The sequence below is a fragment of the Haemaphysalis longicornis genome, unplaced genomic scaffold, assembly GCF_048455015.1.
Source record: "Haemaphysalis longicornis isolate Haplotype H1 unplaced genomic scaffold, Haemaphysalis longicornis Haplotype H1 scaffold_4, whole genome shotgun sequence".
NCBI classification, from domain to species: domain Eukaryota; kingdom Metazoa; phylum Arthropoda; class Arachnida; order Ixodida; family Ixodidae; genus Haemaphysalis; species Haemaphysalis longicornis.
This window is the reverse complement of record NW_027526361.1, coordinates 123,825,733-123,849,788: the sequence shown is the minus strand read 5'-3', so window position 1 is coordinate 123,849,788 and position 24,056 is coordinate 123,825,733. Positions and strand designations below refer to the sequence as shown.

Genomic DNA, 24,056 nt, shown 5'->3' with positions numbered 1-24,056 from the left:
ACGAGGCGGGATAAAGTAAAAGCCGTTTCTAACGATATTCCCTCATAATTATGTTTTTGACGTGTACCTCCCCGTTCTTTGATCCAGCCCCACTACTTTGCGAAATGCCACACTCCCAGACCCGCAACATCTCTCCTAATGTTTTGTTGTTGTCGTTACTTAAGGCTGATGCTGGGTGACGGCTATCAATTCGGTAACACTATACCGTAGAATGACACTCTACCTATGACATTGCGCAACGCTAGTCGTCGCATAGTTGTCAGTCTCCGGGCGCAACAAAACTCCCATGAGAAAATGCACGTCTCGCAGAGAAGGTTGACGGCCACGTGTGGGCGAAGACCGACGACTACGATGACATGAGAAAGGTCACAGCGTATACAGATACCGCGTCCGAGGACGTCAACACAGAGTCGTTTATTTTTATTTTTTCATCTTGCTTAGTGGTGGCAGTGACCCTGATTCTGGACACCTACCTGTCTCATTCCACCCTCCGACTACGTAGTACACCCTGGCTTACTAATTGCGATGCTCTCAATCGGACCTTTATGTCACACTGGCATCGTTTATTACGTCTGACACATATTTGTCCGCGAACATGCAGCCTTGGTGCTCAGCAATAATGAGCTTTCCGCATCTTACGATTCTGACGCGCTTCAGTCTTGTACGACCACGTTGCAAGAATTTTCAGTTAATTCAATGTTGAAATCATTCACTCGCTTATGTTCTATTCCACGATGTAGTCACCGCGACATGCGACCCGTTGGAAAACGGAAAAAGAAATCGCGACATACTAAATTTGGTGCCGTGCGGCTGGTGATGTCACTTGCGTTAACGGAGGACAAAACGGGACACCAAACCATGTAAGGGGCCTTTCGCTTCTCGGCTTCTTCGTAGCTTAATATACTATGCACAAGAATTAGATCTGCGGCGTTTTTACTTCTATTTGGCACACACTTCTGTCATCACCGCTGCGCGAAGAATGCGGACGGCACGGTGCACCATTAATCGAACGCGTGACCCCTATTCCGCGAGTGCTCGCGGTGAACGCGGTGGGTCCGAAAGAGAGCCATCACTTTTGCTCGAGGATCCCGCTGCAGGGAGAAAATAGGCGTGGTGCTGCGAGACTCATTTCTTTTCGCTGAGAATACGCCGAGACAAACTGCCGCAGCGTCGGTGCCGTAGACGCATTTGTACGTACTTCGTTTGCTTGTGGGGCTCGGTGCGGTACGAACTGACGTGACCCCTCCCGCGCGGAGGCCGCTTTCCGAAACAGAGCTGGTCCGACTGACCTAATTCGAAGCAGGGGCGGGTCAGAGCGGAGGGGGGCGGGGGTAACTTCGTTCAGGCGGCAGAGCAGTTGTAGTGTGGCCCTTGTTGACAAAGTGCCGAGGAGGAGGGAAGGATGGGAGACGTAGAGAGAGAGGAGGGACAGGATGCTGCGACGTGGGCCTGTCTTGAAGACGCGGACGTGCGGGCGTGCGAAGGCGCGGGATTTGGGGTTTCTGCGTGCGTGCCTTGTCCCGACTTTACTTGTTTTTGTTTGCCTGTGTCTGTGCGTGCATGTGTGTATTGCGGAACGTCGGTTTGTACCGCATCGAAATGAGCTCTGTAGTGCGCCGTCTTGCGCTATCAGCCAAAATACAGAGGGGAGTGCGAGTCTAGTTACCGCAGAAGCCCCTTCTCACGCGCACGCACACACACTAACGTATTAACGCACAACGCGGCACGACACGTTCGCTACAACGGAGCCAAACTTCGCGTCCAATACTGTCAGAAACAAGATCAAAACACAGAAAAATTGGACACAGGTTGGTCTAGTCCTTGCCATAGACACCCGTATTCTCGCTTCTCTCCCTCTAAGTCAATAGCGCGACTAGAGAAGAAGAGACGGGCGAGAAATGGTGGTGGTGTTCGTTTTTTCTCAAGCAGGCGAGGTGCGTGTGCCAGGCAGCGGCGATTGGACGCCGCGTATAGGAACAGGCGCTAAACCGCAAGCGTAATACCGCCAAAAACGTACACTCAGAGGCAGACCGTGGCTGTATGCTACCCCCCCCCCCCCCCCTACTACCCCCCACGCTTCTTGTGTTTGAAAAGCGGCAAGGTATACGACGTGCGTGTCCCAGCGTCGTCTCGCGTGCTCTCTGCCTCTTCCCAGGCTGTGCCTGTGACCGCAAAGATGAAAGTGGAAGAGGCTGCGGTATATAAGGTGGCACCCCTCAAAGATGGTGGGATGTCTCTTGGAAAAGTGGATGCGAGGTGTTCGGTGCTTCGGTGGAAGTGACGGCGACGGAGTGCCCCCTTGTCTTACCCAGCGTCATCGAAGTAGCCCGTAGCGTAGAGCGTTAAGAAGACGAGGAGGGTCAAATAAGCGACGAGGACAATATGGCGACAAACTACTGCGCGGTAAGTAAATGCGAATACTTGTTCGCTTTCGCACAGAAATCGCGAAAGGTGTGGTTAGGTGAGGGCAGTTTTTTTCCCTTGGGTATACGTTTTGTTAAGATATGGTTCGGGGCCAATTATTTCAAAGTTTTTTTGTAACAGGCTTTTGTCAGGAACGTATTTTGTTATAGCTAAATCCACTTTAATGAAGGAGAATCATTTCGGGAACTACAGGCTTCAAATAGACTATTTAGACAATGCGTCGAAATTAGGAATCATTGATTTCTGCACGCATAGCTTACAAGGCCCTTCGACTAAAAACCCGTGATCCTTGCTTTCTTGTGAGATTCGCAAATAATTTAAAAGCTCAAATTCTGGCCTTGCGTGATTTGAGGGCCACGAGGGCTGTAGTGTTCCGGGTACAGAAATAATTTACAAGATGTTCGACCGCCGGCTAGTCTGCCCATAACCTATACACAGCACACCTTTTTGACAAATGATGGCTATACGCTTTTTTTTGGGTTACTTTGCTTTTAAAACTCTGCCGGCATTCCATTTATGCATGACAAAAATAAAAAATGAGAAAGCAGAGTAAGCATTTGATTCGTTGTTATGGTGACCACTCCTAAACGCTGAATTATTATGCATTGGGCCGTGTTTCTCTGTATGTGCAAACGAATGGGCGCACTGACATCGAAATAAAGTTTTGCCGTTCAATACCTTGTCAGTTAAACCGGATTTCATCTCACAAAGGGTGCTTACCCTCAACTTTCGGAAGTTAGTACACCTGTGAGGTATTTTATAGGTTTGGAGGAGATTCCGTAAATCATTGCGGCTACATATTTAAAAGACTTCAAAATCGTTTCGGTGACACTCTTTTGTTAACGAGACAACGTTCAGTAATAATGTTAAAGCCGGCTTTAGGAAGCTTTGAAAACAAATGTTGCTGACGAGACGATTTTAGCTCTCCCGCCCCCCCTCCTCCCCAAAAGAAAGAAAAGAAAACTGAATTGAGCTCACATAATCTGCCTCTAAACACTATCACACCCAGTACAGCAAACTGGGCTCACAGTGGGTCGAGTATAGCCGTGAATTGCGGTTATCCCAAATTGTTTACATTTTACGCATCAATATGAAGGGCCTGACGCGGCACGCAATAGCTGTGTTTCTGATAGACGTAGAATATTATCATGCCAACAACAATACGGAATTAGAAAAAAGAGCCACCTAGGATAATAATGCCCAAAAATGCAAGGATATGACACAACTCTCCGTTTACTCGTGCACTCTATGCCCACAAAATTATAAACAAAATGCAAGTATTTTTGTCCTAGTTAATATGGAAGTGATTTGACACGAGGTTGTGGGCTGCTAAAACAGTTCAGCCTCAAAAATAAAACATTCAAGTGCAAACAGATGTAGAGTCTGCTGTTTTTAAATCGCCTCACTGTCCGTGGAACATGAAACAGGTCATTTTCCAGCAGGAGTGCAACAAGTGGCCTGCAAATAGAAATGTACACCAGGCCTCTTCCTGTTTCGCCGCATAGTATGCTCTAATGGATTATTTAGGCGAGGTGGGAATTGCGCACTACTTGACTTTTGCCATTCCTCCCCAGGTGTCTACTGCTTTCTTTGGGGTACTTTTAATAAGCTTTGCCGCATAGATTGACTCCGTTTAGTTCCTTAAGGCTTCGTAGGAAAAGTTAACACTCACTACGAAATGGCATCACAAACATATCTGCCGAGTTAATACTGTAGTGATTCCTTCGGCCACCTAAGTATCCAGGCTGCAACATGTGCCATCAACTCGGGTTAGTTCTCTCTCTGGGCCATATGATTGGGGAACGCAGTTAGGTGTATTTGTCGTGAATGTTGCCGAGGATTTGATTTTTTTTCTGAATAAAAATTGTTTCGTGGGTTCTAACTTTTGGCGGTGCTCACAGCTTGGTGCTGCTACTTTCATGTGTGGGAGATACAAGGAGGACGAGTACTCAAGGGCTGGCGTACGCATAAGATGGGGAAGGAAATTTTGCATGTGCGCCCGGGTTGGGGGCGGACGAAGCCACTCACGCTTTTATTAGCAAGTAAAAACTAAGGAGAAATCACTTACATTTGAAAGCGAGTAACCAAGCTTACGGAACTTCGACGCGTGCTCAGAACACGACGTTCAGATACAGTGCAGTCGGACTGAACAAAAATCGCAATGCAGAAAGCAAGTGTTCCCATTGCATTCCAAAGTATTTTTTATTGAGTGACTATTTTTTGCTTTTTTTGCTTTATTTTTGGTGTCTTATACCACACTTCTCCCCATCTTATTGTTGTGGCTCAGGCTCCTACACGGAAATGAAGTGCTCGGAATACGACTGGTCATGATCGTCCTCATGATTTCCTTTTAAGGGGGCAATTCCGTTGTATGTTGGGGAAAGATGGATAGGACAAGGGGAAGTGGCATTCCTGCTGGTTTGGCTAAGGGGGGGGGGGGGGGGGGGGGGGGGGGGCACAAGTGCCCATTTTGCACCCCCCTGCCGACACCCATGCACCTAAGTGAAAGCAGCTGGTCTCATAAAGAATAAGAGCAAGTGTGGTCATTTGTAGTGTCGATTTACACCCCTCAATCTAAGTATGCGCGCTGAAGAGGCGTAAACATTACGCGTTATACAAACTTCTAAACTGTGCTTTGACATTCACATCTAGTCTTCTTTGTTTTCATTTGCGCTGATTTCAAGTTGCAAAATTCGACGCCAACTCCTCTGGCAGCGGCATTTTTTGTGAACAACGGCGGACTAACACTCTTTGGGTTAAAATTATTCTGAAATTAGTAGAAAACACCATTTAACTCAATCATGTCATTGAAGTAACTGAAGCCGTATCCACCATGGAAGATGTCTATATGAACCTACAAAATACAGACGGTCTAGTCTGTCTTTTCCAGTATTTCAAACAGCGCACCTTAATAGTTTCTCTTTAAAAAATCACGCACCCCTCCGTCTAACGGCGACGGTGGTTGTGCTCGAAGCTTCCTCGTGATGAATTCCTTGGCTGGCCAATCCCACACTGCCAGTATGTGCTACTCTGGAAGTACGCCCACTTTTCTAGAATAGTCCTCCTGCGCTGGAGTTTTGGCGACAGGCAGCGCCTCTAGTGTCCGACGCCTCTGGGTAGTAGAAAAGCAGACTACCCTCACCGCCCTCCATTCGTTTTCAATTACTAGGCAGAGTGAAACTTGGTTGTACTTAGTTTAATCGCTTTGTGGTGCGTTTAAATGACTGCATACTGTATGAAGTAGCCCTTAAAGTAGTTGTATAGGCTAAACAAAATAATATCCGCTCAAACAAACCGATTTATCGGCTTTCTTTTCAGCGAGCTGTCGCGGTCGTCGCGGCATGGGACAGTATCGCCAGGTCGGGTGGCCTAACTTCCTGACGACGATTACCGTTCTTTCTTCTTGCCTGCGGTCGACAAAGGAAAGTTCGCGAGTAGCATAAACACGGAACGCTGCTCATCCTACAGCCTGAGGTAACTGCAAAAGGTTGCTTCAGCGGGAGCATGCAAGCGAACCCAAGAATTGCGCAGCCGACTCAGCTGACACTGCTGGCCTGGCACCGCCATGAAAACGAGTGGAAATTTTGTTTTGCATTTTCGAAAACTAAATGATCCTTGCGTAACGTTTTACGCCGCACGATTTACGTACGGCAGGGCACGGCCGCTCGATGGAAACTTTCCGTCGAGCGGCCGTGGGCAGGGTATATGTATACTAGCGAGTATGTGAGGCCTTGCGTCAAATAAACAAATTAAGCGCTATTAAAGGGCGCAAAGCAATAACCAAATCGCACGCCCGCTGCCTGCATAAATGTGTACATTTATATTTGCATAGCATAACATAACACAGTTGCATACACGGCGCGCGGCCCCGAATATTTACATGCGAACGTCACTGACTATGTTGGTTATCTGCGTCGCTAACAATCTGAACGCCGACATGCCAGTTTTGTCCTCAAACGGAGTTAGACAGCGAGACAAGAACAGAAAATTGGTCGCTTCTTGTTGAATCGTCCCCCATTTCACACTTCGCCAGATTATTGCCAAATATTATTGGCGATTCGCTGAATTTTTTCGCTTTGCATTCAAAGCCGCCCTCCCCCTCCCACCCGATTTGCCGTCCAGACCTACACCGTGTCGGCTGCATGCTACTCGGCCCTGCACTTCAAAACGTTGTTGACCGTCATTCTAGCCTATTAAGTGCGAACTGGGAATATATGATGCAAGAGTGTAATTAAGTAAAGTGAGTGCAAACAAGGAAAGCGAGCGGCCTCTCGGTTCGCCCGACCGCTTTGTTTTACGGCCACTAATTTCGGAATCGCAAAACCGATATCACGCTTCTGACACTCGCTGAATTTTCTCACCGAGACAGGCAACAAAACGGCAAGCTAACGCCGCACCATGTATTCGTAAGAGCGACGCAAAGAGCAGTATTTAATGAAAGCGCACCCATAGTGCGCAGGTGCGCAAAATAGCGGCGCGCCGTAGCAGGCGAGCCAGCGGTCCGCCGGACTCACTGGCTTTTAAAGCGCCATCATCGCCGATTGCGTCACTCTTCTTTTTTGATCGGCTGTTGTTTAAAAGTCCTTGTCCCCTAGAGCAGTAAGTAGTTTAAACTAGAAGTTTCACTTCAAATTTCATTTCATACGATCATCGATCGGTCAACCAGCGAGTGGCAGAGCGCTGTCACCGTCCCGGCACTTTCGTCGGCGCTGTAAACGTATTTAGCGCTGCAAAGCTTTTTCCCCTAATGCCAAGTTGATCGACAGAAGAGACCGGACTCGTCGGGGATGGGCTGGTGAATGCATGTCGCAAAACAATCGGGAGCATTGATCTCATTTTGCTTCTGTCAACACAAGATCCTATGGGACCCGCGCAGCTTTGTACTACCCGGAAGTACTGCCCGGAAGCCGCTTCCGCAGCGCCCCTGGGCAGTGTAGGAGGCATATACCCACTTAGAAATGCGCGCATAAGCCCTTAGGTTCCTCCGGGCTTTCCGTTTCGAACGAGTTAACCCGTAAGGGCGGATCTTTTAACGGGTGGTTTTTGGCCCCCGCGTGTTGCGCCTTTCACACACCCACATCAACTCTCTAGAATGCCCACGGAAATCCTCGGGTGTGCCTTCCGTAGGCCTACGTTTGAGTTTGGGGTGTACGGCGCGCATCGGTACCTGCTTATTGGCGGCCGCTTTGGCCATGTCGAAAGGGAGCATTCGGATGGACGCCGGCTTCATAACACGACACGACCCGGGTACGATTCCGGCGGCGGGAAGCATTTCTTTTTTTTTTTTTTTTTTTTCACTTCACACACGATCATTCATCATCATCGTCAGAAAAAGTTGGCTGTTATGCAGGGTGCATCGGCGTTCAACGGCATCAGTAAGGACCCTAAAGCGTCGCTCTAAACAGGTAAAACGCGCAAAATTGTCGTTCTGACAACCTTGTAAACCTCTCTGGGTCGTTCCCGCACCACATCACACACTTTTGTTCAGCACGTAAAAACGTTGTCCAAGTTGGTGCTGCCTAACTACTTCCTCTTCGTGCTCACTGGCGGCTAACATTTTCTGTGTTAGCCGCCAGTAGAAGTGGAGTGCAGTGAAGATCGCTCATATCACCGTTTACTATTTGCGTTTTGTGAAGCCTAGGAAATTTTAATACTGCGATTGTCTCCAGAAGGGTTCGTCGAAGAGGAAAATTAGGTGTGAAGAAGCTTATTCGTGCATACGAATGAATCTAGAGTATCACAGACACAACACTTGCGCGACCATCGCCGTCATGGCTTCTCAAAATTGTTACTTCAAACATGTGGTTCTTAGAGTCAGTTTCAAACGTTTTTTTTTTTTGCGAAAAATAGCTATACGTCATTTTTTGAATGGGTATACGCAACCGCTAAAATAAATTACCTAAAAGACCATGTAGAGTTGTTGTTTTTTACTGAAATGGTGGAATTATCTTGTTGAAACCATATTCGTATTATCATTATTGGCGGGAAAAGAAATTGAAGTACTGTGACGTCTTTGAAATACTATCAGTGCTACGACGAATCTCCACGAGAAAAAAAGTCAGTACGCTGAAGGCAAACAGAAGAATTTAATTTAATAAAAAAGTGTGGCCAACCTAAAGCGTCAGAAAAACTGTAGTTGACTCAGCGAGACGACTGCAAAAATAAAGCGGTTCGGAATGAGGAAAGTTCAGTACAGTACCAGTTTTAGGTTTGTTAACCCTAGTGGTGGGGATCATCAAAAGATCGTTGTTATTTCTTCGCATAACTATATTAAAAACGAGTGGTATGTGGTAGAACGCAAAATTAGGTAGGTAGCTAGAGCTCGTCAACGCATCTGATTTCTGTTGGTGACATAATGTCTGTACGGCTGCTTTTCAGAAGAAGCAACATTTCGCTTTTCTCTAATGGACACTTTCTTTTGTGAGAAAGGAGTAGCCAAGGAATTTTTGTTTACTACCGTAAAAAAGACTCCACAACGTTTATAGAAATCAGTGGTCTTCAAACGCAAGAGCGTAAATCCAGTAGAACTTGCGCTGATAGCTGCTTTTATCAGAATGCCATAGAAAATATGCGAGTAGGGTATTAACGGGTTTCTGTCACTTCACAAGCGCAAAAAAATAATGCACAAGATATTACAGTCAAAGAAAAACGTTGCTCTTAATGTATGAACAGCCACGTTTCAAGCGGAATCGTCGGCCAGTAACCGTAGAAAATGCAGTCATTTTCACCTGGAGGAAACTGAAACAAAGTTGCCCAAAATCACAATCTCCTTTATTACTTCCAGTTCCTGCTAGCAGTTGCGACCACAGCGTCTGCAACTCTACACTGCCATCTGCTCAAAGGTGGTCCTAATGGGCGGCCCATCTTCGGCGGAGGTGGCGGAGGTCCCGGTCCCTTGATCGGTGGGCCCGGTCCGCTGATCGGCGGGCCCGGTCCGCTGATCGGTGGTCACGGTCCGCTGATCGGTGGCCCCGGTGGCATCCGAGGAGGCTTTGGTGGCGGCTACTCGAGCGGCTTCCGGAGCGACTTCCAGAGCGGCTTTGGTGGAGGCGGCTTCGCTCCTGGGGGCCCGATATTTGCATCCGGACCCGGCGGGTTCGGCCCCGGTGTAGCCGTAGGAGCAGCCGGAGGAGGCTTCGGTCCAGGATTTTCGCCGCTGTCTTTCGGGCCTGGTTCTGGGCCCTCTGTTGGTTTTGGTCCCGGAGGTGGCGTGCCGGCTCCACTGACACTGTCGAGGCCACCGGCACTAACGTCCAGTTTCATCCCAGGCGGTCAGACGAAAGTCATCCTCGTCAAGGCAAGTGGAATTCCTGTTAGTGCATGGTTTCGGAAGTGTAGTGAGTACGCGCAGAAATGGACGAATGCGCCATACAATGTTAGCACAGGGTGTGTAAGTCGAGGTGTCGATTGGAGAAATATAGAAAAGCTTGCAAGCATCGACCGACCTAAAATAGGACACACGCTTTATGTAACGACAGTTCTATGGAGAAAAAGACGTTGGTAGAGACAAAGCAAGCACAAACCACGCGGTCGTTTGTGTTTTACTTTTGAGTTCGGTCTTTGTCCTTGAACTAATCAACAGTGCAATATAAAGTGTCCAAAAACAAGCCAAAACAACTCTTATTCAGCGAATTTCGGTTTGCGTGCTAGGACCGAAGAAAAAAAATGTTACTCTAGTTGGTAAATTTGTTTTTAAAGAAAAGACACCGTACAGAAGAGATGCAGTGGCTCGCACTGAACAGCTTGGACAAAAACCTGACTAACTCATTATTTTGTCTCCAGCACTCTTGTGCTCTTGTGCTCCAGGTATTCTTTCCCTCGTCCAGCGCTGAGCACATTAGTGTGTAAGCCTCGCGTGTGCTGGAAATGATCGATTTCCAATAATCAGTCGCCAGCACTTTGTATGTCTGTCTGTCTGTCTGTCTGTCTGTCTGTCTGTCTGTCTGTCTGTCTGTCTGTCTGTCTGTCTGTCTGTCTGTCTGTCTGTCTGTGTCATTCCCTTTATAGTCGAACGTGTGGCTGGAACTGATAATGAGTACTATTTACTTTTCCTCTAAATTATGAACTGATTGAGACTACACTGTTTAATTGAAGAAACGTAGCGCATAATTGACAATGGCTTATGTTTCGATAGGGTTGGCTGCCCTGTCGTGCTCATATGCTGAGCATTTCCTTTTTTTTTTGCGGGCGCGCAGACTTCGCGTGCTGCCGAGACACGCGTAATCTGTTTGTAGTTGCACACCCATATTTCTCATTCGTTCACGCATTTTGCACGATTCTTTTCCCAGGTGAAACACCTCGGCACGACAACGCACCACCCGACGGGTTTCGGCGGATCGGGCCCTTTAGTCGGCCCGGGGGGCCCTATCCTGGGTCCCCCTTTCGGGGGAGCGGGTCCCGTGGCGCCGCCTTTCGGCCTCCCGAACACGTTAGGAGGGGGCGGTGGAGGCGGTTTCGGGGGGCCCCTCAAGTCCGCAAAGGGAGGCTGGTGGTGAACATAAGGCTGCAGGCAAGTACCTAGTTCGTTCCTCTTGCTGTTTCAGTTCTGTATCACTTCTGTCTCAGCTAACAAACAGTTGGTTAGAACTGTTCACAGTAAGAATAAAATGCAGGCTCTAAGAAATAAGAGTAATGTAATGATTCAACTTCAGACTATCTTAAAACGTTTTCGCGCGTGCGTAAGTACCCTGTTTGCGAATGCGGAGTGGCTGTTTCTGAAACCGCTGCCGAGTTAGGAGAACACCGGGGCCGGCTAGTGCACCCGTAAAGAACACCACCACGGAAGTTGAAACGCAGAAGGCTGCCACTCGGTTTGCCGCATTTTCCCAGCTTATATCTAGCTTGCGCCAAGAATGATGCGCAGTAGAGAAGGGCGTTTACGCGACGGTCCAACGTTGGCCTAAAATCAGGCTTTGACCCTAATGCCGCCAACAGGTACCTCTCATCCCGCCATACAACAAGCATGCTCGTCTCGTTGTACGTTGGGGTCAAGTACGTTAGGGTCACGTACAATTAGACATAAACATATGACGTTAGGCGCAACATCAAGCTTTCAGTGTTAACGTCTTGAAGCGCTACAAACATAAAAAAGTGCTCAGTTTATGGAACGTAGCTCGAGCTGCGGGTACCTGCAAACGCCGTGATAGCTCAAAACGAAACAGCAGGTATAAACTCCGACACACACAGGAGTGTTGCGCGGCGACTTCTTCGTCAAAGTGTCCATACTGACCAAATTGCCTATACCGGCTGTTACGTATTAGACAACACATTATAATCGGAAATGTATGCTGCTACAACGCGCGTTGTGAGGACACTGCACGGGCACGCATCAAGCAGCGGATAATGCACAACGCAACGATACACTAGAAAGGCTAACCACAATAACAACGGCCTGAACTCTTAATTCTCTCTGCTTACCCTGAAGCCTAGCAATGTGTTACATACCGAAAGTATTTTCTGACTTCCACATCTACACAGTTTATGTAAAGACTTCAGCATTGCACGCCCCGTAACTTGCTTGCGCGAAGGGAAACTTCATTATATTTACTTTGAATCACTTGAACTACGCACCGGTAAGCTGCATTTGTAACGCCACATCTAGAAGTGGGGATAAAGTTCTTACCCGATCGCAGCAACGCTGCTAGCGGAATTTTGTACAGTATATACATCACGTTTCGTGACTAATTGTTAGTGGTTAATATTTAGGAGGGTATAAAGACACTCAAGTAAGTTAGAAACACTGTTAACTCATGTGCAAGGTTTGTTTCAGATTTTATAGGTCATGTTTGATGTATTCTAAACAAATCTACAGGAAAATTTTAACACGCGTAAAAATAGCACCTTTTTAGTTATTCCTGAACTATGTGTAATACGTTTACCCGGGAAAACACACTGGTAGGTCTGGGAGGTGAAAACGTGATTGCAGTTTTTGTGGAACTGGTGCTTCGATATATCGTCCCCGATACGTAATATTCTGTCGACACTTCGGATTTTGATTAGAGTTTTACAAAAAAATACGAACTTCTTTATAAGGCTTCGGCGTCAGAGGTGTCCAGAGTTAGTGTCACTATATTATGACTAGTTCCGTCTATTGATTTTGTTTTTAGCAAGGGTGCCGAGCTTGCATGTTACAATACTCGAGAAAAGTGTCCGAGTGAGCTGAACTCCTTCTGTTATATGAAGAAGGACTTTTCAACAATGCAAACGTTGGTCACACAGGAAGAATTTTAATCTAATGCGATAAAATATTACCTACCTATTTTCTGAATTGAATAAGTTTCAGGGCTAAAAAACAAATATTGAAATAAAAACCTAAGTGTCTTTAACTTGGAATGGGAAGTGGATAATGTTACGCATAAATTTAATGCGATCTGCCTCGTCTTACACGAAAAAAAATTTCGAACTAGAAACAGTGCAATAATACGCTCCGGGATTTGTCTACACAGAAAATAGGACAATACAGACAATAACATAGACGTATCGTTCCCAACGATCAAGAAAACAAAAACCTGTGTATTTTCGCTTTGAGCAAAGTGAACGGGCCACCAAATTCAGAAAAAAAGTAATGGATTACTCTGCTTTAAAACACTCATATTTATTGTTTATTCGCGCTTTTGTGAGCATAGTTAAGTAATAACTAAGACGTAAAGTTATATAGACAAACATAAATCATGCACCCCTCCATCTAGCGAGGATTATGATAGAACGCGAATCTTTCACGTTACGGATTCTTTGGTTGTCGTCTAAGTGACAAAGTTTCTTAGTAATTATACTTGAGAGAATACTTCACCGGGGAATCCATGTCGTCGTGAGGGGTTATTGGAAGACCCCCGCTTCTGGATTGAGCATGGCATGATAATTGTATTCTTTAGCGGTTTTTTGGATTTGCTTTCTTTAATATGCATTACACGTCTACGAGGTACGAGATAGCCGAAATGCTCCCGGTTTTGTGGTAGCCGTGAGCTGTGCCAACTGCGTGCTTGGTGAAATAGCAGGCAGGCAGTGCGTGATCGTACCTACCACTCGTCATGCCGGAGTCGAAGGAACCTACGACTGAGCGGGTAGTATGCCTCCACGAAAGTTGTAGCTGACGAAGAAAAATTAGCAGTGGCTTAGCTCGGCTATGCCAGGATATACGTAGCGTGAGCTGAGGTTCAGCTGGTTATTCTTAGGTTTGCTGGTTGTCTAGGATTAGCTGATTATCATGCTTACTGCTGCTAAATTAATTTCCAATCCAATCCAATCCAGTCCAGTCCAGTTTAGTACAGTCCAGTCCAGGGCAGTCACTGCACCTCCCGCGTGCGCAGCACGGCTATGATGGCTAGCCACCCTAGCACGGATCTCCAAGAGCCACTCAAACCGGCTATCAAGCGGCTCCGGCGCAGCGTCAGACTTGGCTACTGCGAAACCGAGGCGCACAGCTAGGCACGCGCCAGTGCCAGTGCGTCTGCCGCGGCTATGGCGTCATTCCTCTGGAATGCGCAGACAGGCGAATGTGCAGACCCAATTCTCTACACACCCGTACTCCAATTGGATTGGACTTCCAATCCAACCCTTCGGTTCATTCGTGAAGTGTGTGTCGTACATAGCCGCATTCGATCTACCAGGAGCAACACGGAATAGTTAAGAAAGAATGAGAAAACACGCAATCGGAAACTAGCAGTTTGCTTAGAGCCCCAGCATGTATGGACTGTTCCCTCGAATATCTGTGACTTCCAACTCTTTTCCCCGACGTTAAATATTAAATAAAGAAAATAAAAAACAGGGTGGTTGCGTTCTTACCAAAACAAAGTCCCGTTAACCAAGCTCTGTGTCCACTGAAATCCTGACACCGCTACACTAGGAACCCACTTCTCCTTATGGTTGGGGGGACGAGAGTGCGGTGTTCCAGTCTAAAAATATACTTACGGTTATATGAAGAGCTCTCCCTTGTAGTTGCAAAGGGAAAAAGAGTAGCTTCTCCAGAACCACTTCCGCATTGCGCAAGGGTTACAAGGGCTACGAATGGGCCATTTAAAGCACTCTAACGCAGCCAACGTCACGAGTTCTTCGCGCGAAGCTCGGTCGTAATTACGAGTACAATGAAAGGAAGAGGCTAAGGTCACCACCGCTTCACCACTATATCGTAAATCACGATGGGCACCTTGATTATCTCTTGAAATGGGTGAAGCACCGGAGGGGATGGTCTCAGGTAGGCTGCGTGGTCGGGTTCCACGAGTGCCACCTTACCGATTGAGTCTAATTATATATCTTTTGCCTTTAATCCCTATAGCGCCATTTCCGGCAATTCTTCTTTCGGGACTGAACACCTAAACACATTTCAAATTTAGGGACATTTTCTATGGATGCTTTGTTTGCGGATTGATTGTGTATATACCAAATACAGAAACTTGTTCTCTACCGTTTATGATAAGTTATGGCCTTGCGTACGAAAGTGGCCAGCTGCGAGCATATGCTTAACTATTCAATCGTTCCAGCTGCCTAAGAAGGTTTAGAGTCTCACTTAAAGGTGCTAAGCATGAAGTGGAAAAGAGAATCAAACTCTACATTGTCTCTTAAACTGAATTATCATGGTCACACCTTCTTCTCTGAAGCTTTTGATGGGTGATGCTTAGTTTACCAGGCATTATTAATTATTACTATTTGCAGTCTTTATTCAGGATGTATAGTTAAAACCACAACGGCATGCGTTGTTTTTCCACTAGCTGCATTGTATATGCTTATATGTAAAGATTGAGAACATGCCGAACGTGTAATGAAATTCTACGTACACCGGTTCGTCACGAATTTCCAAAGGACGGTTTCATGAGGCCTTCTGGTAATGACAGTGCGCAAAATCTGATTTTATGTTATTCTACGTCACCCAACCAGGAGTGACTAAAAGACTGCGATTGACAATTGCCTAATGACGCATGCCACGGAATAATATACCACTGCGTTATTCAGCCGAACCTACACAGGGAAAGGGAGTTAGAAGATAGAGCAATTCGCATCCCTGGTAGCGTGAAGACCATACGAATTCTCGACCCATTTCCTAAACAGGCTTGTGCTATATTTGGGCGTGTTTCAGTTGGTCCGGGGCCGTTTTCTTGTCTACCAAGAGAAAAGCAAAGAGCCTTGTCTAGAAATGCGGTAGGTTTGGTTAGTCAGTCATTTTTTTCGAATCCCTCGAGCCATCAAGATTTTTTCGTAGTGTTGGAGTACATCACAGCCAGTTAAACGTACACTGAAAACATCCACTCGCGCAACTTTAAAGAAACCCAGCCACACTTTTTTCAACTTTTTATAAATCATAAATGCTTTCAGGACGCAATCTACAAACACATACATTTCTTAGAATATGGGGTCACGAAGTACCTCAGCCTAAAATTACTGCTCTACGCCTATAAGATGTCTTGGTAACCTGCTCAAAAAATGTTTCTCTTCTTTCCGAGTCATGGCGTTATTTGAGCGCTCGAATTACCTCATTGCAGCAATGTAGCGGGTGTTGGCCGCTTACCCTATGTTGCAGAAATAAGCGCATTCGATAGCCACTGCATAAAAATAAGCCACTTAAATTAAGCAAGGCAGGAACGGAAGGCGCGTAGTTTTGCTGCGACGAGCAAATTACGCAGTGCCGCTGCGTGCTGTTGATAACTACAGCTTTCACACTCCTCCCCCAAGCAAAAAAAAAAAATATGAAAGCGTCTTTCGGAAGCACTACAGAGTCCGTCTAAAAGAGAGACTTGTGGAAGCGTGGTTATAATGTCCTCAGTAGAAACACTTGTTCGGTGATTCGATTTATAATTAAAAAGGTGAACCCCATTCTATAGCCTGTGCCCAAGATGTCTATTTTGGGGAGTCAAACCTTTGAAGATAGTTAGCGTATGGGTGAGAATTTACCTGAAATCGCTTTAAGGGGGATAGTTTTGCTTCGCATACAAGAAATGCCCTGTGCCTTCTTTAGCTTGTAACTGTAAGAGAATTATTGTAAATAATAAAAACTTTAAAGATTTATGAGTATAAAGAATTTAACGTCAGCAAATTTGGCAACGTGGAGCACGATGCCAGGGAAGATTTGGATGTGACAGAGTCAGTCTGGCGGATGATTATGGGCTGATTATTAATTTGTCATTCATAGTATCTTTGCACTATCGTACAGTGTGTATAAAAAAATTTGGCTTGTTTATTTCTCATGTTTCTGCTTTTTGTTTCCTTCAGATGTCGGACGAAGCTCCTGAATGAAGCACGACGCTTGGAATCCAAAGCAAAGATACGCAGTGCATGTGCGCAGAGTGGTTACAACGACTGATATTGCAAAACATTTGCAAAGGCTTTGGCAGCCCTAAAACAAACATCAGTTAACATAATTACGGGTCAAAGACTACATGTTCCTGTACAAACATAAAAAGAAACAAAGACTATTGGATTGACTGTGTTGTGTCAGGCTGGAAGGCTGCTTTAGACACTTTAGAATTTCAGTCTAAGAGTAACTGCTTCGCCTTTCTCGTAATAAGTGTGTATGTTTTTTTTACTTAGATACTTCTACGAGTAAATCTAGCGAGGACCCTGCAAAGAATGAAAGTATTTACTCGAGCATCAGCGCTCATAAAGTATTTCAATAAATATCGCCCGTCACAAAGAGTAAATCACTCCCCAGTGATGGCAATATTTGAAAAGTGACGCGTAAACTAAACGGAGGTAGCAGTAACTTGCGATGCTGCCTTGTAGTATGGCAGAGTGCCTTAGACGAGGGTCACAGGAAAATCTCAGGGGGTAATTTAAACCCCAAGCTAAGGAAACCTCGCTCGTTTTTTTTTCAGCGCTCAGATGGCGTAAGAGATGCCCACAGGCTTGAAAACTCCACTGCAGGATCGAAGCAGACAGAAACACCTCTGTGGGCAAAACTCAGTTACTTGCCCAAATAAAGGCTGAAACAACTGCTGAATCCGTGTACCTCGGGCGCACTGAACTGAAAGAAACTGCACTAATACACACATTGCAGGGATGCTCTAACTGCTTGCCCTAAATGGAGAGCAAAAATATTTTTGAAGATGGAGCAGAGCTTTGTTTTATTTCACGCCTATTTTTTGTATGCTTTCTGCTCCTTGTACTGGGCGGACCATCTTAGTAACAATGACGGAAATTTTACAGTCAAAAGCACACTTTCCCTTCAGCCTTGCTAAGCAGTACCTGATGAGAAGCCTTCTGCTTTTACCCGTTCCCTTACTGGGATTCGTGCACAGCAGCTGCTCCCCTTAATATGAAGATCTTTATACACGTCAGAAGTTAGAATGGAGCTATACCAGCTTTTTGGTACTTTACAAACTAGACCCCAGTGATGCATCGCCATTGTCATCGCGATGCTGGTAGCTTTGTTCTTGCATGTATGTGAGACAAAAATCAAAGTCAGCAAGGCATTATTGATCAGTCAGCACGTGCCATATAACCCACATAAAGAAAGCAGCTTGATGTTTGTTGGTGTGTGTGCGAGGAAACGAAAATAAAATCGAATTGTGCTTTTTGTGGTTTACAAATTGTTGTTTTGTTTTCTCGCAAAGTCTTTCATGGTCACAAAAACCAACACTAATGTATTTCCTAAGGCATTTTTTGGATTCGTAACAATAACGTTTTGGGAACCAGCATTTAGTTCGACATAGGTGGCGAAGATGCAATGAAGAGCAGCAACCTGCTTTTTAACTTTGCAAATAACGCTTTCTGGAAGGTGACCCTCAGAGTTTGAAGCGACATTGACACCACTGAAAGAGTCAACAAACGTATTTAAAGAAACACGGTGAGAACCTAGAAGTTAGAGTAAGTATTGCCAAGATGGATTTATATGTGGAAAGACCCGTCGATCGACCACTTGATATATGCGATATTTCAGTGTGTCCAATAAGATGCCTCGAGTACTGAGAGCTATTATTCGAAGTGCCAGCCTTTTTCGATAGACACTCCAACGGGCAGAAATATAGTAATATCAATGTCTGTTCATTTTGTTGGGTGTTGTAATCTGAGTACTTGAAGAATTTGTGGAAAAGCAACTGTGCAGATTATAAGCCTTCGCTTTTAGTCAATGGCCATACAAGGAAGGCAAATGTAGGCAAACACTTACCTACACGCGGGCTTGGTGGCCTTCGCGCATGAAATTTCCTGGCAGAGCATTCTGAATACATGCAGAAATTGGTCGTACAACCAAGAACCAGGCCTGTGAATAGTTTATTTCTTGACGATCTTTGATTTTCCCTTTATGGTTGCTTACCTTTCGCATCAAGCAGTCACCACACTTGCAGCTGTGCAAAATTTCGTTCCAGCTCAACTAAAAAATTATGGCCTATACCCACTGCGAAAGCCAGTTACAGAAAATAAACGCATATTTACGCTTGGCTTCCGGGAATATACCCGCTTCACATTGGGAAAGGCATGGGGCCAAAAAGAAGAAAACGGACAAATTTGAACAAATAACGCCGGATAACAACCCTAGGAAGAAAATGCGTCCAGCAGCAAAGGCGTCAGCCCATTAGGTCACGGCCCCAAGTTCTAGTAATGGTGGTGGGGACATAGTTGGTGGTATTTTTCCGGTGAGAATAAATCTGTTTCCTATCTATTTCGCCCTAGATTAACTTTTTTGAAGCGAGAAATATTGGAGTCCCAAAAAAAATAATAAACATGCCCGCAATACTTGCGGAGCCGCTGTGCAGCCATGATATGCAGGAGGGCAAAGTGAAGGGGGACGGTCTTTTCAGCAGAACTGATTTTCAAAATAGGTTCAGTTTGTTTTTGTCATTTGGGAGCAAGGTACAGATGTCACCCTACCGCTGTAGCAGATAGTGAGCTCTTATCCGCCTGCGTTGTCGCGGAGATACCAATTAACGCTTTGTGGCATGCATGAAAATAACCGTTTCCTACTGCTTTAGCCTAGAAGCGAAAAATATTCGCATTTGAGTGTCGTGGGGTCGGTAAAAGATAACACTAGCCATAAAGCTAGTAGTTATTGTAAAAACTAGTTCCTTATCGAGGAGAGCATCCGAGGCACCGAATTTAACAGACGTTTTGCCCGTTAGTACAAAGCACGGTTGTCAAAACACGAACAAAAATTGAACAAAAAAAAATGAAAGAAAAGAGGCTCAATACTGCGGACGTTGCGAGGATACTTTACAAGATTGTATTTGCAAAGAAATAAAGCGCAATCATCTACTTCACACCGCGATGTCAAAGTTTTGCAAAGAGGAAAAAATACCACAAAAACGGAGGAAGAAATAGATGGAGCCCGTATTTTTTATAGGCAGAAGTGCAACGGTAGCTCTCAAAAACGGGAAAAAGCACAGAAATACACAGATTTCGGCGCTTTAATCGGTCCTTTACATTGTAGTTCTGGAAAATGAGTGAGGGGCAATGATACTGAGGTGACTAAAAAATATAATTAAACACGTTACACTCAATGTGAAGCTGTCGGAAGTGCAGAGCAGTGATTCGCCATAATGGCCCGCAGCGTCCTTATCCGCTAACTGCTGCCAACCAGTGCATTTCAAATTTCCCACCTTCGCAGTGCTCGCTCACCCCCTATCGCAAACTGCGCCAGCGGGAGTCTGTTGTTTTTGTGTTTGCTTTAATTTCGTATGCTGGGGCTGTTCTGCGGTATTTAGAACGCTCTATTTTTATCTTGCGCGGCCACTTTGTTCGCTTACTATCGTAAAAACCAACCCAACGAGCGTTTCTAACTAAATGAATGCGGGGGCTAAATGCCGGTTATATACACAGACTTTGCCTTAAGTGTACCTGAAATGAGTAGTTACACCGAATTTTGACGTCATGTTTTTATTGCTTAGGTCGACACCTACGGGGCTAACTATCATGAAACAGTAGTTCAAATACATCAGCGGACGATAAATGAGGAACGATAACGCAGCGAAAACCGCCGTCAACGGCAGCCGTTTCAAAAAGCCCAGAGTTCGCGGGCGGCCAAAAGTACGCTAGTACGTCACGGTTTCCGCTGAACAGGGCCGGCGGTATCACGTGGGTATGCGAAAACCTGTGAAGCTCCATCCACGCGCCAGACGGTTCCGCCTTGCCATTAGCCGGGTGCCGGGTGGACGTGACGGAGTAGGGGAGCAGGCGGCTACGTCACCTCCTTTGCTCTACCACACCCTGATGTCACACGATGTCGATTTCGGTGGTAGCCTCCAGCACAGCAGTCTCGTCGGCACTACATTTGCAATCAATTTAGGATATGTTCGACGCGACGCATGCTGTTCATACTTTACGTAGGGTGTCCTGGTGGGTAAAAGAAACGAACTGTACAATAATATCAGCCCCGAAAAGTTGTGTGAGTACCTGAAGTTTTGTTTGCGCTAAAAAATGTATAACAAGGCGCCAGCGGTTCACGAGGTTTGAACGGTTATGGCTATTTAAACCGCGTCGTTTTTCGAAGCCTCAGCGTGACAGCCTGACGCCGGTACGGAAGGCTCTACTTGGGTACGTTATCCCGCTGCGGCGCCTGATTCCAGCAGTCGCATCGAACGTTAGCCAGCTAAGACGAGAAGGTGAGGCCATAAAGTCATCTGCGCTTCAAAGAAGTTAAGCTCTTAATATTCGACTGATTGTTTAAGCAGGTGGCATCAACAACATGCTGCATGCTGCCTTGCGCGCCACTTAGCGGCTGCAGTATGCAATTTAGTTATATAAAAGTGACCGTGCCGCGTTACGAGGATTTCACACTGCACTGAGCGTCGTAAACAGGCGCTCTTAAAGAGTTTCTTACGACCGGTGCGACCATGAAACGATCGGGGTTAGTGCCCGCACTTTCGCCACGCACTGACGGAAATGACCGACCAGCTTGTTCGTCTGAAAAAGTAGCACTTGCCGGTTGTGAGGAACGGCTACAGAGGGAACGACAGCTTGAAAGAGCGGTGCTTTGTAGGACAGAGCACAAAGCTGAGGGCTTTATTCAGAAGAAAAAGCACAATTGAAAAAAAAAGGTAACGCGAAGAAGACCGCTTCTACAAGCCAGCGGCAATGCAAAGAGAAAATAAAGACGTCTAAGCACTTCCGCATAGATCGCTTTCCGTTGTGACGTTACGCCTCGCTGGACGGCAGCGAATTCAGTGGAGCGCGGAACCGTGAGACGGTGCTTTATGAATTCATTCGAGGCGCCCCGGAGCAGACCGTGCAGTTAGTATCTATTGCCTACGTCATCCTCACAGTTTATGAGCAAACATAGTGCCAGGGCGAATCTACGCAAAGGAGATACTTTTTGCTGCACTATTATGCTGTCATTAGAGTACTGCTCTTAGCCTCAAGGCTACTATACCATTCCTGCGAACTCACTGTTTACCCTGAAAAAATGGTTAAGTCTCTAGATAGTCGCCTCTTACCGCAAGAAGAACAATAAATTTAATATTGTTATGTTTTCTGTGGGGCCCCGTTTTTTGTCTTTTGGTACGCGGCAAAAAGGCAGCAACTAAACAGAAAGTCTTGAAAACAAAGATTCCGTGCAGTTACATAATTTGAGCCTAACTCAAAGCAAAGAAGTTGTATTGATTTCAGTGTAACAGCACTGAATATATTGTGTGTGATTTACACGGCACTCGAAGCGTGCGCACTCTGTTCATTCTCAAGTAATGAAGTGAAAACTCTTTTGTGAAAAAAGCTGCAACAAGAAACAGTGCTCAAGGCGGAACATCGCCAAAAACACGTATTTCTTTCTAGCCTTCATTTGCACTTTGAAACATGCATCCGCCTCTGTGATTCTCAATTCTGCGCAGGGTGGGAGCAACGCTTTCAAATGTAAGGCAAGTGCTTGAGTTGTATAACAGTAATCGTGTAGCAGAAAAACTCAAAATTTATTTATTCACGCTGATGCAGACACCTTTTCGCGCCAACCTTCTACTTGCATACGGTCCATAAAGTATTCTGCAGCCCAATCTGCAGGCGAAAAAAAACTTCTCGGAAACTATAGCCTCAATTTCAGCAACAGCCACACTGAACAAAATGCTTTGTTTTTATAATAGAGATAGGGAACATGTACGCTGAGAACACGTATTGTTTCACAACCAATATAATATCTATGTGAAAGCACAATAAAATGAAAGACTCCCAGTTTCCTTGGAACGCGCCAACCACACAATATTTGCTGCGGGCATGGTACTTTCGTTGAATTTACTCATCAAGATTGTCCAACAACAACAACAAAACACTTTTCCACATTTTTCTAGATAATGTCAACTCGTTTAGAATCCCATAAGCGCAGCCGGTAATATAGTACTATTTAAAACAAACCAATCAAATTTGAGACAAATGACAACTTTATCAATATTGTGATAACACAGAAATAATAATTATTCTGGTGCCACTGAGATACCTCATTTGGAACACTCATTTAAGTCTTAAGCCCAGCCCTACCTCCACCGTTCAGAATCTATAAGCGAGACATGTGTTCTTTCATTGCAGCATAGCAAGACATCGGCTAGCAATACCACTCCGCACTCATCACTGCCTCATCACCTCCGTCCGTCTGTTCTGTAGTCATGTTTCATCTCACCATATTGTCTAGGTTGCTATTACGACAATGATAAGCGCGTTTAAGTTTCTTGGTCGTCAAAATCCACCAGTTTAGATTACTTTGCTGTGCAACTGCAGGGCACGGTTTTGGAGTCATTGGCGATGACACCATTACCATCCTTTACGTTATGAGCTCTTAGCCGACATCTCTGCTGACATCACGTGACATTTCATCATGACGTTTGCAGCCATCAGGCTCTTTAAATTTAACCAAGAAACTTTCCAGAATATGATTCTGAAGTGGTATTTATAGGCTTTAATACCTAAAGCTTCCAATTCGCTTCTGCAGAAACCCTTTAAAATCACGACTTCAAGAAGTAAACTTTAAACACAACCGTTCGAGTACTTTGTGTGCTGTTTTAAAGACTATTTGCGGATGACATGAACAAGTAGGTTTGATGTGGGTTTACTTCGTGGATTAACGTAAATGAGGTAAGGAGTGAACATCACGGAAGAGAAAGGCTTCGTTTTGTGTTTGAGCCTATTTGACTTTACTCATTTACACCACATACGTACGCTCGTATGCACAGTAACCTAGAGAATCTTGTGGCAGTGTCCCGCACTCTGCTAATGGCGCATTGGTCGCAGTATCTGGCCTCAAGTTTGAATCTAAAATATGTTCAGAAAAAATTTAGTACTACTTGGCAAACACAATCTTTGATTATTTAAACATAAACCGTATTGTAAAATTTTGGCTTTGGTGTTTGATGTTTCGATAATTATTCAATAAATCGTACATATTGACACGATATGTTGTAATTGTTTACAAGATATTCTGACATGAAAAGGCAAAAAAACACGACATTGTAAGAGTAACGCTCTTAAGATTGTAACAGAAAACCCTACAAAAATTATGGCGCATGATAAACCAGATTACTAGTAACTACAAAAGCAAAGGTTCTCGGTAGAACAAGAGGCACTGCAACAATAAACACATATTGCAGTCTTCAGAAGAAAAAAAACATTTTCCAGTGGGGCAAATGCGACCTAATTCTGTGCAGTTCACGTACATGAACGTCTCTACGATGCAGTCCAGATGCACTTCCGGCAAAAAAGCGATAGCCTTTTGCGGAAGCGCATTCCTGTGGGCATGG

The 24,056-nt window shown here is 45.4% G+C and overlaps 1 protein-coding gene across 1 annotated transcript; it reads left to right on the top strand.

Moving 5' to 3' along the window:
• The first annotated feature begins 2,382 nt into the window (after window positions 1-2,382).
• Window positions 2,383-10,927, top strand: LOC144179988 (uncharacterized). Its single transcript, XM_077708401.1, has 3 exons — window positions 2,383-2,403; window positions 9,209-9,721; window positions 10,713-10,927. The coding sequence occupies exons 1-3, from the start codon at window positions 2,383-2,385 to the stop codon at window positions 10,917-10,919; spliced, it is 741 nt and encodes a 246-aa protein (XP_077564527.1). The 3' UTR covers window positions 10,920-10,927.
• Window positions 10,928-24,056: the final 13,129 nt, after the last annotated feature.